The sequence below is a fragment of the Vipera ursinii genome (assembly GCF_947247035.1).
Source record: "Vipera ursinii genome assembly, chromosome: Z".
NCBI lineage: Eukaryota > Metazoa > Chordata > Lepidosauria > Squamata > Viperidae > Vipera > Vipera ursinii.
Window position 1 is genome coordinate 55,839,466 of NC_139517.1, and position 17,146 is coordinate 55,856,611.

Genomic DNA, 17,146 nt, shown 5'->3' on the forward strand with positions numbered 1-17,146 from the left:
CCGTGTCATCAAAATTCAGATGTTTGGCAACTGGTTTATACTTATGACTATTGCTGCATCTCAAGGTAATATGATCAAATTTTGCAACTTTTTGACAAGCAAAGTAAAGCCAGATTCACTTAACAGTTGGGTTACTAACATTATTTGAAGTCATTCATTTAACAACTATGACAAGATAGGTTATAAAATGGGACAAAACTCAGTTAACAAGAGAAATTTTGATTATCTGTATAGTTGCATTTGTCTACAATTTTATTTTAATTTAAAATGAACAATTTTTTCTCTCACAAGAAATGTGTAAGGACCTACCTCAGCTAAGCCATCCAAGAAAGCAGAATTCTTGAAACAGGCATTGTCTCAAAAGGAACTTTTATTAGGGGCTAGTGATAGCAGGGAAAACAAAGCAAGGTTTGAGGAAAACCCAGAAAAGCAGTATACTAAAAGCAGTATTCAGTACTCCTCCCCCCAGGGTCCCAGTGTTCATTTGAATTCCAGCCAATCCACAGATGGCATAGTGTATTGGTAATGCTTCTTTGGTGCATTCTTTCGAGGTCATTCCTCTCCCCCACTACACTTTTCTAGGATGGTCATGTACCACCTGCCAGGTGCCAATGTACTGGTTCAAAAGCCCTGGCATAGTGTTTTGGTAACTGGCTTCTTTGGCACATTCTTTCAAGGTCTCTCTCTTTTGTTTCCTTCTGGCTACAAGCACAACTGTTTCTCAGATAAAGGTGATACATTCTATCCCCTGGGGGAAGGGCACAATAGTAAGACAGTGCAAAGCATCCCCCCTCCCAACGGAATGACAGGCCCCAAAGAAAGATTAAAGATTCAGAAATAGGCATAGGGAAACAATGTATTTCTTTGGGGACCTGACAAAATGACTGGCTATTTATTTACCAAGTACTTCATGCATAATGTTTTGTCAAAGGGAAGATTTGTAAACTGGAACAGTGTGTATTTAACAAACTCTTCATCTTTCTTGTATGAAAAGTAAATAATAGTTTCTTTTCAAACCCTGTGATCCTGAGGTGAAACAAGAATATTACATAGTGTAAGGACCCACTTCAAAACCTCTTCCCAAGAAAGCAGAACTCTTGGAATAGATTCATCGCAAAGAAACTTTTATTAGGAGAAGTTGACAGCAGGCATAGAAGGCAGGATCTGAGGGTTTCCCGCTCAAATCGATAGGTTAAAAGAGAAAAAGCAAACCCCACCCCAATAGTTCATCCAGTCAGTTCAAATGGACCAATCCCCAGGTCTTAAGTCTGCTGTGGGAATGATACTGATAAGACTCTGTTCCCAAGGCTGTGAAAATGTTGTTGGGTCTTCACAGCTTCTTTTCCACAGTGAGAGATAAGCCAGATAGCTGGAGGCACATTCCTTTCTCACCCCAGGTTCACATCAAGGGGAAAACAGTTCAAAGAGCAAGCAGATAGAGGAAGCTGAGAGGATACATTGTAGCAGCTAAGTGAAAGGACAAGATACATAGTAATTGCCCAAAGCTCTCCCCCCAGGAGTATGGCAGAACCCACAGAGGGAAAAAGGAAAAGACATAGACCCATCTAGTAAAATCCCCCCTACCAAAGAAACAGGTTCTGATACATAGAATAAGATTCTGAATGCCAAGTCATTCTGTGCTTTAAATTAATTACTATCCTAGATATATTAGAATGCATCCATCAGTCAATGCAAAAATTCTGTCTTAGGCTGAGTACTCTTCAACATCTTCATAAATTATTTAGATAAGAAGATAAAAGGGGAATTCATCAAATTTGCAGACAATATTAAGCAGGGAGGGAATAGCCAATCCTTTGGAAAACAGACCTACGGGACAGAAAGATCTTGATGTTGGGTTTTATCTAACAAAATGCAATTCAGTGGGGAGAAAAATAAGATCTTACACTTAGGCAAAAAACAACAGCAAATGCACAGGTATACAATAGGTGTACCTGGCTCAACAGCAGTAACTGTGAGAACTGTGCATACACAAGATCTAATCAGAGATTAATTGCTCCATTCCCCATTTTAAAAAATATGAATAAGAAAGTAAAACAGTTTTCCTTTTTTCAGCCACAAACTAATCTTCTGCTCTTAAATGTCCTTCAGTTGCAAGATTAGGCTATTCCCATATTCAAAGAGAAAATAAAATAGAATTCATATGCAAGTAAAGAATACCACTTAAAGAGGTGATTCAAGGAGAAAAAGTTGGGAATAGAATTGACTTCCTAATTAACAGGTACGATGCAGAAAGAAGAGACTGTTTAGGAATTGACACTGTTAGTAGTGCCTGAAGCTTCTTAATTACATCTTCTTTTACCATCTTATTAAGATGGTAAAAGCTATTTTCAGAGTATTTTATTGCATTAAGATTGATGGTAGGTTTCCCCCCTAGAAATTAAAATTCAGTCATTTGCCCAAATTCAGAGTGAAATCAGTGAAGACATAATGGAAGCAGATAGATGGACTTTTTTTTTGTACAGGTGGTCCTCATTTAACAATCACTCATTCTGCAACCATTCAAATTTATAAGAGTGCTGAACAAGTGGTAATTATGATTGGTCCTATTTACAGCCATTACAGCATCCTTGCAATCATATGATTGTGATTTGTGACCTTCCCTGTCTGGTTCCAACAAGCAATGTCAGTGGGGATCTGGCATCAAGTGCAGTCATGAGATCCTCATTTTACGACCCATACATACACACACACACATATATACATATACATATACATATACATACATATACATACACACACACACACACACACACACACACACACACACACACACACACACATATATATATATATATATATATATATATATATATATATATATATATATATATATATAAAATGAGGCTATCATTTCAATTATTTAGGGTTTTCATTTGCCATGTAAATCAAGACTAATACTCTACCATGAAACTTAAAAGAATAAAATTTGTTTCAGTAAGTTTTCTGCTTTTTATTTAAGATAAAGTAAATGGTTCCTGATGGGCTGATGCAGAAACTCCATGGAATAGTAAATTAGACATGGTTGAAACTGCAGCCCTTCTGTGGCCATGTACCATTCCAGAGTAGAATAGATCTTAGTGCAGAAAGGTATTATTTAGGCTGGCAGCGCATCCTAAGCATAGTAACTACTGAATGTAAAACTGTATTCATATCCAGTTATAACTCCAAGCCAGAGAGTAAAGGCAGAAAACATTTTAATTACACCCAAAAATAAGGAAAAAGAAGAAATATTCAGCTTTAGTAATAACTCTCTTAAATTCTGCTTACCCAGAATTAAAAAATCCCAGGAAGAAGAGTAACACTATTTTTTTAAAAAAAAGATAAATGGTACAAGCAGATGAAACCTAATCTAAATGGGAGAAAAATACTAATGAGTTATCTTGACATCTGGCATATTTAAGGCCCTTATTTCTGTGAAGACACAGGATAAAAATTTCATTTATTTTCTGTTTTCTATTTTAAAAAGATATATGCAATAGTGTGCAAATCTGAACAAGAATTCTACTCTTGGCGTTTAAAGATTACTTACAGCAATAAAATATACCTGATACAATGCAGACTCTTGTAGCTATAGCACCTTTAGCAATGAGAAACAGAATCTTTAAGCAATGTATTTCTAAACTAATTGTGCTGTATGGAGAAAAAAAATCTATTTTTCTTTTACAGGTGTTCCTTGACTTACAACCATTCGTTTAGTGACTGTTCATAGATATAGCTGCACAGAAAAAAGTGACATGTCCATTTTTCAAACTTACAACTTCTGCAGCATCTCTATGGTTATGAGACAAAATCTGGGCACTTGGCATGTATTTAAGATGGCTGCATTGTCATGTGATGGTCATTTGTAACCTTCCCAACTGGCTTCCGACAAAAAAAGTCAATGGGGGAGGTGAATTCACTTAACCTCAGTGATTGCAAAAAAGGCAAAAAAAAAATGGGGAATTCACTTAATAACTACCTTGCCTAGCAACAGAAATTTTGGCTCAATTGTGGTTGAATGTCGAGACTACCTGTATGCAAATTCTATTCCTCAATCATATACAATATTTACTGTCATACAACAGTGAAAACCATAGAAAGATATTGTTCATAAGACACTTGTATCCAGCCGTCCTGATCAGTATCATAGCGTCTGAAGACATCTGTCCATTTCTGGAAGAAAAAAGTTAATGTCAAATTGTCTGCAGATAAAATACCTGTGTTCCATTATAGAAAATGCATAGAACAACCATGAGACAGATATGATGCACATACTGAAATCTAAATTGGGGAGGGGAATATTTTTTCTACAGTTTTTTACAATGAAAGTAGCAGTCAGGATCCAGATAAAGGGCTGGACAAAACTGCAAAGTCAATGGTCCACAACATAAAGCTGTACTTGAATTCAAACTTTCATATCCTTGTTTTCATGTTGCATACTTGAAACAATTTGATCATCTGTCTTCATCTGTCTTTTTTATATTCCGCAGTCTATGATTACCTGCAGTACAACACAGCACTGAATGAAGTCATCAAAAGCCACTTGCCCTCTTCTTTGCCTATCAAATTTCTGAATCAAGAGATCGTAGAACTGGTCAGTCAGTCGGTATCCTTATTAAGAATTGGAAACAAAATTTAAAATAATTACATTCTATAATTGCAGCCACCTAGATAAATGATATTCATGTAAGTAAATAAAAAAAACAACCAGGAAGTTTCAGGTATAACAGAACAATGGAACCAATGTGTTTTAATCAGATCCTTTGGAGCTAGCTGACACCTTTTTATTTTATGAAAAATCAGGCTATCCCATAAAGCATACTATGATGTGTCACAAATAAGAACCGTAGTGGCCCAGTGGTTAGAATGCAGTACTGCAGACTAAATCACTGTTCACTTCAGGAGTTCGATTCCAAGCGGCTCAAGGTTGACTAAGCTTTCCATCCTTTCGAGGTTGGTAAAACGAAGACAAATTGTTGGGGGCAATATGCTGACTCTGTAAACTGCTTAGAGAGGGCTGTAAAGCATTATGAAGTGGTATATAAGTCTAAGTGTTATTGATAAGTGCTATTGCTATTGTAACAAAAGTTATGGCTGAAAACAAACAATAATTTTTACTGGATTGGTAAAATTAAATAAAATCAAAATCTTAGAACAGAATAGAATAGAGCTGGAAGGGACCTTGGGAGGTCTTCTAGTCCAGCCCCTTGCTCAGTTAGGAGAACCTATACCATGTCAGACAAGTGACTGTCTAGCCTCTTAAAAATCTCCAGTGATAGAGCGCCCACAATTTCTGGAGGCAAGTTGTTCCACTGGTTAATTATCCTCACTGTCAGAAAGTTTCTCCTTAATTCCAGGTTGCTTCTCTCTTTGATCAGTTTCCAATCATTGTGGTTGGAAACCATCTTGATATACTATGTATTTTTTAAATAGTGCTATGTTGTTTGAATACCTCTTCAATCAGGTTTTTAAATAATTATTTATAAGAGTGTACAGAATGAAAATAATGTTTTATTTAAATAGGAAGACATAATAACCCTGAGCATCAAATACCATGTTTCCCTGAAAATTTATTTATTTGCCTCCAAAAGATGCACCAGGTCTTATTTTCAGGGGGTGTCTTTTCCACAGTCTCACCTCACAGCAGCGGCACTGACAGCTCCAACCAGCTGGCCCACTTCTTCTGCAGCCGAAGGAAATGCCTCTGCAGCTATTTTCAGCTGCAGAGGCATTTCCTGAAGGCCTCTGATAGCAAAATGCAGGTTGGGGGGTATTGCAGAAGTGGGCTGGTGAGGTGAGGCAGGTGTTGATTCATGGGAGGCCTGGCTGTAATGGTAAGTGGGTATTGGGCACGTGGGGCAGGTCCATCCCAATACTCTTGCCCAAGCTTGATTTTTAGGCATGCGCCTTGCCCCAAAACTAGGGCTTATTTTTGGGATAGGTCTTACTTTCAGGGGAAACATGGTAGTATGTACTCAGGAAGTCATTCTACTGTATCAAGAAATACATTTCACAGAATCTGTATTATTAAGTTAGAAATCTAAATGGAGTAAGGTTTCCACCTAAGGGGAAATGCCTTCAACAATCTCTAATGTGTAATGATTTCTGTAAGCTTATATAATATACTTCACTAAAAATTATACTCAAATTTACCCCCTTTCTCCCTCAGATGAATGTAAGCTCTTCAGAAGAGTGACGTTATTGTCAAAACAGTTTCATTCATATGAGAAACAAACATCAAGCCCAGATGTCACACCAGAACACTTGGCTGTGAAGTGTGAGAGGATGTTTTTCAGAAAAGATTTCATGTACCCAATCATACTGTTAAAACTACACTCTTTTATATCTAGATATTTGGACCAAAATATACCTTTAAAAATGGATATGCTTTTTCCTCTTCCCTACTTTTTATTATATAATCATGTTTTTGAAATTGTAAAGATACCTTTACAAGCTGTTTCAGATTTCTCTTTTTCTCTCCCTCCCTCTTGTGTCTATGCATGTGTGTATTTGTAAAATCTTCAAATATTTTGTAAAATTAGTGAACAAGCATCCATATCATTAACATTTTCTATCAAGTATCATATACGTTTATAGTAATTCTTTTTCATTTTAAAACATCCCCCACCTCAAATCTTCCATAAACTGAGCTGTAATCAGTTAATTTAATACGTAATATCTTATAAATTATCCCACAGAGAAAACTAAAGAAATGTATCATATGCTCAGTCCTTTGGCACTTGGATGACATTTAAGTTATCAAGCTCTACTTGACATTTGCCTATTGATTTCCCTTGGGGATAGACTATGTGATTCTCTTTGAAGAACTCAGAGAGATGCACTCTTTCCCCTATAACTCTCCCTTAATTACAGTACTGACTAAATATTAAATCCTCTTCATTCATTCCTAAGCAGCAAAGTTAAGGGCTACCAGAAATAACTACATAACTATTTTAACCTTGATTAAATAAACCAGGGGTGTGTGGACCAATACTGGGCCGCGGCATGTCAGCAACTGGGCCACACAAACAAGCAAAACCCCATCCACGAGATGCAGGCAGCACACAAAACCACATACACTTCGGTCCACGGGAAAACCTCTCTCTCTCCACATAACTGGTGCCTGGAGCCCAAAAGGTTGGGGATCTCTGGAATAAACTATATCCCTTCCCCATATTTTTAATAATCTTAAGTTTTAATCCCTTCAAATAATGTTCCTCAGCTTTGTTTGTAATTAGAGACAGGTGGTCCCCCCAAAAATTCAATTCCATGCCTCAGAGGGATTTAATAGACAAAATAAGCATCTTAAATTGTATCAGGAAACAGATAGTGACAAGAGCAGAAGTGTAACATGTATTCTTCTAGAAACACTTAAAATTGCCCACACTGCTACATTTTGTCCCAAATGAAGTTTCTGGATCCTCTTCAAGGACAGCATCATATTGCAACTATGATTCCACAATCGCAAGATTTTGTGAAATAAGTTCTAAATAACTTGTGATTGCTGCACTATTCAATATATTGCTTAAAAACATTAATTTAAAGACCTAATGGCAAGCTATTCCAACCTGGTGTGTGGAGGATGTATCCAGGTGTATCCTCCTAGAATTCTTCTGATTGACAATACTGAAAATTCTGAAAGTTGAAGTCTATACATCTAGAAAGGCTACATAAAGCTATTTGCCAAAAATAAATATTTTAATAATTACTATGAATTACCAAAACCTGTTAGGGCTTGCTTTAATTCATGTTTGTCAATCATCCCAGAGTTGTCTCTATCATATCTGCGAAAAACATTCTGCCAGTCAGAGATATATTTCCAGACTCCTGTGAATTCATTGAAGTTTACACCACCTTTGTTTTCTCTGTCAAACATAGCTGAAAAAATAATTAATCCTAATTAATTTAAATAGTAGATTAATCTAAATATTAATCTATTTGTAATTTACCATTTTTAATTTATTACGTTTAAGTTAATTACTAGAAAGTAAAAGTATTTTTTAAAAAAGTTAATTGTACTGAAATTATTTCCCATTTTTATGTCAAAACAAAAACCCCAAAAGCAGCTTCTATGCAGGGCAAAATATAGATTCCGCAGAACTTGAGAAAAAAAGTTTGGTTTCAACCATTTTAAAGAGCAATTCAATTAGTTCTTCAATTGTAAGGACCTCTATTAGTTACCATACTTTAGGAATAGATGAGTATAGGAGAAATACACAGCAAACTATGAAGCTTTTTGTATGCTAGATTTGTTCCTGAAATTGTAAGCATTGTATATATCTTTTATCAAATACTGTAATTTAGCAGAATCTGCAGGTTATATGTGTCAAAGTTTGCAAGGATACAAGCCCTGCCTCATTTTACATATGACATTGGCAACACAGGTTGAAAAAAGGGACACTTACATTGTCATTCTCCATGTACCATCATGTTGATTCTGACACATATAACCCAGAGATGCCATTGGCAATACTACTAATTGGGTAGTGATATAAGCAGAAATTTCTTATATCTATAGTCCAGTCTATCTGATAATTATGCAAAGCATTAATATGGAAGGATGGAAATATTTTACTAATTTTAATGCAGGGGGAAATCAAGGTTTCTATACATGCTCTCTTTAAGAGGTATTCAAGGGGACAAATGATGAAAGCAACAGTATACAAAACAAGCTCCATTCACCTTTTTGTTTTTATTTAATAAATTAGAACAAAAAATATATGAAACAGAACAAGAAAAGAAAAGAGAAAAGCAATTGTTGTACACACATAAAAGGGGCAGAGCTTCTATTGTGACTGTATAATGCTACTTTCATTTTGATGAAAGGACTGGTTTCTGCAGAGGCTCCTTTGTTACTACTCATTCTGGAAAAAGATGAATAAACCAATGTTTCAAAAATTGCTTTCTGAAAAGCAGAAAAACATGCTATTTGCACTAGTGATTACCTGAAAGATCCCAATACCAATTAATAAAGTTGATAGGACCTGTGGTTACAATAAACTTTCAGGTAGTTCTCAATTTACAGCCACAATGGAATCTGGAATTTTGATTACAAGCCATTGCAATTGTAAGTTGGGGAGCATGTGACCAAACTCAATGTTACACATTTTTACAATAACTGTAAAAATAAATTGCTGTGGTCATAAAGTGAATCTCATGATCTTTAAGTGAATCACATTGTCATTATGCAAATCCATTCTCCTAAACGGATGTGGGGTTAGTGGGTATTTTTTGCCAGAAACTGGCATGCAAGTTGGTTGTCAAATGTCCAAATGCTAATCATAACTTTGAGGACAGGTGATAAGTAGTTTTTTTCAAGTCTGTCATAACTCTGATCGACCATTAAACATCCACTTGTAAGTCTAAGATTACCTGCATTTATTTAAATTAATAAAACTGAAAAGGTTAGCATTTTGGTTCCCACTTCAGACAAGTGCAATCTAAATATAAAACAAACGGAGTTCAAATATTACTTACATAAAATAGATCTTACAGTTGCCGGATTAAATGGAGTCCATGTTCCTAAAAGAAAGAGAAAACATTGCATGGTACACATAGAAACAAGAACATTTCAAAGTAATAAATGAGTAGTAATTAAACAAAGCTTAGTAAAACAGTAGTACTAATAAATCTTACCTCTTAATTATGTTCATAAGTTAGGCAATCATTTACTTTTATATAAATTATCTTTGCTTACTAAGAAAATTGACTGTTTTACCCACTGTTCAATATTTTATTACAGTTTTGTCATCAATAAAGTAAATATGAAATTAAATATATAAATATGGAAGAATTTTTTCCTCATATAATAATGATATATATTTATTTATTAAATATATAAATATATATTTTCCTCCAATATATTGTGTGTAAGGCTTTAAACTAAAATTGAGGGGGAGGGGACCAATCTTCATGACTTTTAGAACCTAATTCCAAGCCAAAACCATTATATAACCAAACATATAAGGAGGTAGGGATAAACAGAAAGAATAAAAACTCAGATGCAAAGTAGGAGACGTAGGAAGTATGCCCAGCGTCAGCCACAAGGAACTTAAATGCCTATACCCTAACACTCAAAGTTCAGGGAACTTGAAAATATTAGTCAACTTGAAAATATTAGTACACAAGGGCAAGTATGATACAATTGCCATTACAGAAACTTTGTGGGATGCAAGTCATGAGTGGAATGTACTGATAGAAGGATACAAACTATTTAAAAGAAACAGATCTAAGAAAAGAGGAGGTAGAGTTGCATTATATCATATGTTAGAAATCACTTCCTCTCTACTGAGATGCAAACAAAGCATGAAAGCCTTCTAGAATGCATTGGGTCAACATAAAAGGAAAAAAGAGTGACATTGCCATAGGTATATACTAGAAGCCACCCAACCAAGCAGAATAAATATGTTAACTTTTTGTTAACCAGTTAACTAACATGTAAAAAATATACCACAGTAGTAATCGGGGATGTTAACTACTCTGACGTGAACTGGGAGAGAAACTCTGCAATAAATGGGAGATCAAACAGATTCCTGATCAACCTAACTAACAACTTCATCCCCCAAAAGGTAGAGGTGGCAACTAGAGGGAAAGCTTATTCTTACCAACAAAGAAATGATAGAGGGGACTGAAGTTGCAAGAACTTTAGGGAAGAGTGACCATGTTATATTAGAATTCAATATAAAACAAACACAAGCAACAGAACATAATCAAACAAGTGTTTTATTCTTTAAAAGAGCTTTTAGGAAGGACCCCATGGATGAAAATCTTAAAGGGTAAATCAACTCAAGATGTTTCGGAAACTGAAAAATACTATTAATAAAAGCTCAGTCCAGTTCAATACCACTAAAAAAACAAAAAAGGAAAACAAGAAAAAAACCAGCATGATTGCACAAAGAACTCTCAGACCAACTGAGACAAAAAAGGACAAGTACAAAAAATGGAAAGAGAAGCACATAAGTAAGGCAGAATATCAACTAATAGCTTGAACCTGCAAAGATGAAGTTAGGAAAGCTAAGGGTTTGAACTTGTCAAAATGTCTAAAACAATAAAAAAAGTTTCTTTCAACACATAAAAAACAAGAAAAAGCTCAAAGAAACAATTAGTCCACTAAATGGAGAAGATGGCAAAGAAGTAACAGGCAGTAGAAAGAAAGCAGAACTGTTTAATTCATTCTTTGCATCTGTCTTCATGCAAAAAACCCCAAACACTACTCATCTTACCAAAAACAGAACCATAAATGACAATTTAGGAATGCAAATTAAAATATGCAAAAATAAGGTAAGAGAACACCTGTCAGCAACAGAGGGACTCAAATCACCAGGTCTTGACAGACTACATCCTAGAGTTCTGAAGAAAATGGCAGCTGTTATTTCAGAATCACTGAAACATGTCTTTCAAAGTTCTTAGATCACCTGGGAACTAACTGAAGACTGGAAAAGAGTTGATGTGGTCTCCATATTTAAAAAAGGGAAAAAAACAGATTCAGGAAATTACAGACTAATCAGCACGGCATCAATAACTAGGAAGATCTTGGGAAAGATAATCAAGCAACAAATCTGTGAACACCGAGAAGCGAACAAGATTATAATCTGTAGTCAACATGGATTCATAAAAAACTGATCTTGGCACCTCTTGCAACCCCCCACATGGTGCCTGTTGCATGCATCCTCCCTATTATGTTGTTCTCGCACACACTTGCACATTTGTATACCCTTCCCCTTTGGCATCTCTTATGCATCCACTAGCAGTCTCCTTGATCTGGATGGCACATCTTCATACATTGCTTCACAATGTACGTAGGGCCGCTAACCGGGAGGACAGGTATACTCGGTCCCTAATGTGGTATGGGTTCTTTTCTATACTTCTTTTGTCAGCCTGGATTCTGTAAGCTGCCCAGGCATCTGCCAAGGCATTACACACTATGGGCCACATGTTTTTCAATTGATTAATCCACTCCTTTAAAGAGGAGATCCTGGATTCCTGGGCTAATAATTCAGGCATTGGGTAAAAATCTTGCCCAGTTACCACTTGAAACAGCATGAAGCCTGTGCACAGTGCACAGTGTTATTATAAGCTACTTCAGCAATTGGCAACAGGTCTGTCCAATCATCTTGTTGGTAGTTAATCAAACAGTGCAGGTATTGTTCCATTACTGTGTTCGATTGTGGGAATTTTCTGACAAGGGATGAAGTAGACTTGCTTAGAGAATAAGTTGGTTATGACCCAATTAAGTGTTTCCCAAGCTTTCGGGGAACTCCACCATAAAATCCATGGAAATCTCTCTCCAGGGTGCTGAAGGTTAAGCTATTGTTTGGAGTAGCCCAGGCATTTTTCCCTGCCTCCATTTGGCTGAAGCACAGATGGGGCTGCTGAAAACATAACTTTCAATGTCTTTCTTGAGTGAGGGCCACCAGAATTGTCTTTTGAGAAGGTGTAGGGTTTTCACAAACACAAAATGTCCTGCTACTTTTAAGTCGTGGCACATTTGTATAGTCCTTAGTTTTTGCTTAGCTGGCATATACAGCTTTCCGCCTACTCACACCAGGCCATGCTGCATTGAGCAGATTTTTGTGGCTGTAGAACCATTCATCTGTTTCCAAAGCTTTTTAAAATTCAGCTGCGATAGCATTATCCATGGGTTTTCTCCCTTTCTCCTGCACTCTGGTAGTTTAGTTTTAGTTTTTTTTTAGTTTTATTAAATTTTTATACCGCCCTTCTCCCTAGGGACTCAGGGCGGTGAACAGGGCAGATAATAAAAGTACAAAACTACAAAAGTTAAAATAGAATTAAATTAATGCCCAAGATAAAACAGTAAAATATACAAATATTTAAAAACCCAAATTAACTCCCCATCAGGCCAGGCCAGCTTGTTCAAACAGGTGGGTCTTTAACCCGCGCCGGAAGGAGCGGAGATCTGGTGCCATCCGGAGCTCCACCGGCAGTTCATTCCATAAGGCCGGGGCGCCCACAGAGAAGGCCCTCCCCCTGGGGGCCACCAGCCGGCATTCTCTGACTGGAGGCACCCTGAGGAGGCCCTCTCTGTGGGAACGCACAGGGCGGAGGGGGGTTGACGCCGGCAGCAGGTGGTCCCCGAGGTATTCCGGACCCATGCCATGTAGGGACTTAAAAACCATCACTAAGACCTTGAACCTCACCCGGAAGACAACTGGTAACCAATGTAGCTCGCGGAGCAAAGGTGTAACATGGGAGTACCGGGAAACTCCCAAGACAACTCTCGCGGCCGCATTCTGTACCAGTTGGAGCTTCCGAGTGGTCTTCAAGGGAAGCCCCATGTAGAGAGCATTACAGTAGTCAAGGCGAGAGGTCACGAGCGCATGAGTGACCGTACACAGGGCATCCCGGTCCAGATAGGGCCGCAACTGGCGCACCAGGCGAACCTGGGCGAAAGCCCCCCTAGTCACAGCTGCTACATGATCTTCCAAGGTAAGTCGTGAATCTAGGAGGACTCCCAAGTTGCGAGCCCTATCCACGGGGGGTAACAGCTCACCCCCCATAGAAAGGGATGGAACAATTTGAATGTCCCGGGATGCCGGAATGTACAGCCACTCAGTCTTGTCCGGGTTGAGTTGAAGTCTGTTCCTCCCCATCCAGACCCGAACCGCCTCCAGGCAACGGGACATCACAGCGAGGGCATCACTGGGGTGGTTTGGGGTAGAAATAAAAAGTTGGGTATCATCAGCATATTGATGATACCCAACTCCAAAACCACGAATGATCTCACCCAGCGGTTTCATGTAGATGTTGAACAGGAGAGGTGAGAGAACCGACCCCTGAGGAACTCCACAAACGAGAGACCTAGGGGCCGATCTCTGCCCCCCTGCCAACACCGACTGCGAACGTCCCAGGAGATAGGAGGAGAACCACCGAAGAACTGTGCCTCCCACTCCCAATCCCCTGAGACGCCGCAGCAGGATACCATGGTCGATGGTATCGAAAGCCGCTGAGAGGTCTAATAGGACTAGGACAGAGGAACATCCCCTATCCCGAGCCCTCCAGAGATCATTCACCAGAGCGACCAATGCCGTCTCCGTGCTGTACCCGGGCCTGAAACCCGATTGGTACGGGTCCAGATAATCCGCTTCATCCAGGACCAGAGGGAGCTGATGCGCCACCACACTCTCAACAACCTTCGCAAGAAAGCGAAGGTTGGAGACTGGACGAAAGTTGTTCAACACAGCTGGGTCCAAGGCAGGCTTCTTGAGGAGGGGTCTCACCACCGCCTCCTTCAAGACGGTGGGGAAGTTACCCTCACTCAAAGAAGCAGATATCACCGCCTGGAACCAGCCTCGTGTCCTCTCCCTAGCTGCATAAACCAGCCAGGAAGGGCACGGGTCCAATAAACATGTGGTGGAGCTCAGCCTCCCCATAATCCTGTCCACTTCATCAGGGGTCACAGAATCAAACTCCTCCCAGATAACATTGACAAGACCGCCCGTGTCCTGATCGTCAGACTCTGCCCAGCTGGAGTCCAAACCGGTCCGAATCCGAGCGATTTTGTCCGACAGATGCTGACCAAACTCCTCGGCACGACCCTGTAAGGGATCCCCCCTCACCTCCTGATTAAGAAGTGAGCGAGTCACCCTAAACAGGGCGGCCGGGCGATTATCTGCGGACGCGATGAGGGTGGAGAAGTAATTACACCTCGCCACCCTCATCGCAGCGAGATAAGACCTAATATAGGTTCTTAACCGCAATCGGTCGGATTCGGATCGGCTGGACCTCCAGCAGCTCTCTAGGCCCCGTTTCCGATGCTTCATCTCCCGGAGCTCCACGGAGAACCATGGAGCTCGTTGGGATCTGCGCCGGGTCAGGGGCCGCAAGGGTACAACTCGGTCCAGTGCCTCAGTGGCTGCCCTTTCCCAGGCTTCCACTAAGGCATCCGCCGAGTTGTGAGCGACGGAAGCAGGTGGGGATCCCAGCACTGCCTGGAACCCATCAGGGTCCATTAAGCGCCTGGGGCGGTACCATCTAATTGGTTCCGTATCCCCACGGCGGGGGGTGGTAAAACGGAAGACCAGCCGCAGGAGGTGATGATCCGTCCATGACAGGGGCATAATAAATGGAGAGCCCCCACCAAGATCATCCAGCCATCGTCCAGATAAAAAAACTAGGTCCAGGGTGCGGCCTCCCTCATGAGTTGGTTCAGAAATTACCTGCGTCAGGTCCATGGCCGTCATGGAAGCCATGAACTCCCGAGCCAACTCAGATGACCCTCCCAGGGATGGTAGATTGAAGTCACCCAAAACTAAAAGTTTGGGGAACTCAATCACCAAACTGGAGAGGACATCGAGTAGCTCAGGCAGGGCTGCCGCTGTGTGACTAGGCGAAACGTACACCAGCAGCAAGCCCAACTGCGCCCCCGAACCAAACCTCAAAAAGAGAGACTCACACCCGACTATCTGAGGGACGGTGGTCTCCCGCGGACATAAGGTCTCCCTGATAACTACCGCCACTCCCCCGCCCCTACCATGAGCCCGGGGCCGGTGTAACGCTCGGAAACCTGGTGGGCAAAGATCAACCAAAGGGACCCCACCCTCTGGGCCCAACCAGGTTTCGGTAATACAAGCCAGGTCCGCATGCTCACCCTCCACCAAATCCCGCACAAGGGGAGCCTTATTAATCACGGACCTGGCATTCAGGTACACCAGCCGGAGCTCAGGAGGCTGCGCATCCTCGCTCCCGGCACCTCGGGGAAGAAACAGATGGTCGGAGCGCCTCACCGCTTGTAAACAGCGGGGACGGCCCTCCCGGTAACGATACGGCCCTCTGTCCATACGCCTGCTGCCATACCCCAGTGTCGTGGGAATCGGCAATCCCACGACCCGCTCCTGAGCCCCAGATGTAACCACACCCCGCTCCCCCCGAACGCAGTCAGACCCAGGCCTGGCCTGCACCGTGGTTGTATGGCCACCCCCCATAGTCAAACAACCATTACCCCCCGCCCCCCTCCCTAACCCCCTAAAAAATTTAACTAAAAAAGTAACCAGGGGCCTCCTATTAAATTTGGATCGAGAGCCCCTGACCTTACCCGGCCATCTCTCAGGGTCCCAATAATTGGGCCCCTCATCGAGACTGGGAATGGCGAAAAAGGCGGGACGCACCCAGGAGAGGGGGGCACCCCTGAGGGCGAGCAAGTCCGTGCTGGAGTATCTATACATAAGTCCAACAAGTCCAGATAAGGCAGTCCCATAATGGAAAAGTCCAGTAGGAGGTTCTAAAGGAAGGAAGTGAAACATTCAGGCCATCAACCAACCTACTGCCACCCGGTTGGATGCTCCCGGGGGCAGACCCCAACCCGTCCTCCCACGACCGGTCGAGAGTCTGAACCTGGGTCGCTAGCTGATTTACATGAAGAAGGAGTTTTACTATTTCCGCCTTGGAGCTGTTGTATTGCGGCATCCTTGACAGAGTGTCGGCCAAGAGGTTTTTCCCCCGACAGATAGCACAGGGTGAAATTGAAGCGGTGGAAATATTGAGCCCACTGTGCTTGCTTTGGAGATTTTTTTGGGGGGGGATGGGTGGGTTTCAGAGCTTCCAGGTTTTTGTGATTAGTCCAGACCTTGAATGGAATTTTGTTACCTTCTAAGAAGTGCCTCCATGTGAGGAGAGCCCATCTAACTGCAAAAGCCTCCTTTCCCCACACTGCCCACTTTTGCTCTGTTTTGGTTAGCTTCTGTGATGTAATCACACATGGTTGCAGGTTTCCCTCCTCATTCTCTTGTAACAGCACCTGCTTGGGTGACAAAAGGTTTTCCTGGGTCAGTGTGTTTAGCAGCGGCTCAACAGAAAGCAGTCTTTTAAGTATTTTGAATGCTGCCTGGCATTCCATAGTCCATTTCAAAGATTGGCTGGGTTTTGGTTTGTCCCCCCCCCTTTCATTTTTAGCAAGTTGGTAATGGGGAGAGCTATTTGAACAAACAAAGAGATGAACTGCTGGTAAAAGTTGGCAAATCCCAGGAAGCTTTAAAGCTGTTTCCTGGTTTGGGGAGGTTCCCAAACCAGGTCACCTTCTCCAGGTCCATTTCAGCCCCTTCGTAAGAGATTTGATATCCCAGGTAGTCATTTTTTTTCTTTGTGAAACTCACATTTGGATAGCTTGGCTGTGCATTTTTTAAGCACCTCC

At 40.8% G+C, this 17,146-nt stretch overlaps 1 protein-coding gene across 4 annotated transcripts in view; it reads right to left on the minus strand.

Moving 5' to 3' along the window:
* Nucleotides 1-624: 624 nt before the first annotated feature.
* Nucleotides 625-17,146, minus strand: part of PDCD6 (programmed cell death 6) — an 83,835-nt gene continuing 67,313 nt past the window's right edge. The window contains exons 3-7 of one of the 4 annotated variants that reach the window (XM_083377181.1): nucleotides 16,603-16,753; nucleotides 9,478-9,522; nucleotides 7,720-7,878; nucleotides 4,502-4,611; nucleotides 625-4,173 (exon numbers count right to left, since the gene is read on the minus strand). In XM_083377181.1, coding sequence (XP_083233307.1) covers nucleotides 4,075-4,173; nucleotides 4,502-4,611; nucleotides 7,720-7,876 — 366 coding nt within the window. In that variant the 5' untranslated portion in view covers nucleotides 7,877-7,878; nucleotides 9,478-9,522; nucleotides 16,603-16,753 and the 3' untranslated portion in view covers nucleotides 625-4,074. Of the gene's footprint in view, nucleotides 4,174-4,501; nucleotides 4,612-7,719; nucleotides 7,879-9,477; nucleotides 9,523-16,602; nucleotides 16,757-17,146 lie in introns of all 4 variants that reach the window. The other 3 variants (XM_083377180.1, XM_083377179.1, XM_083377178.1) reach the window with 3 other exon arrangements.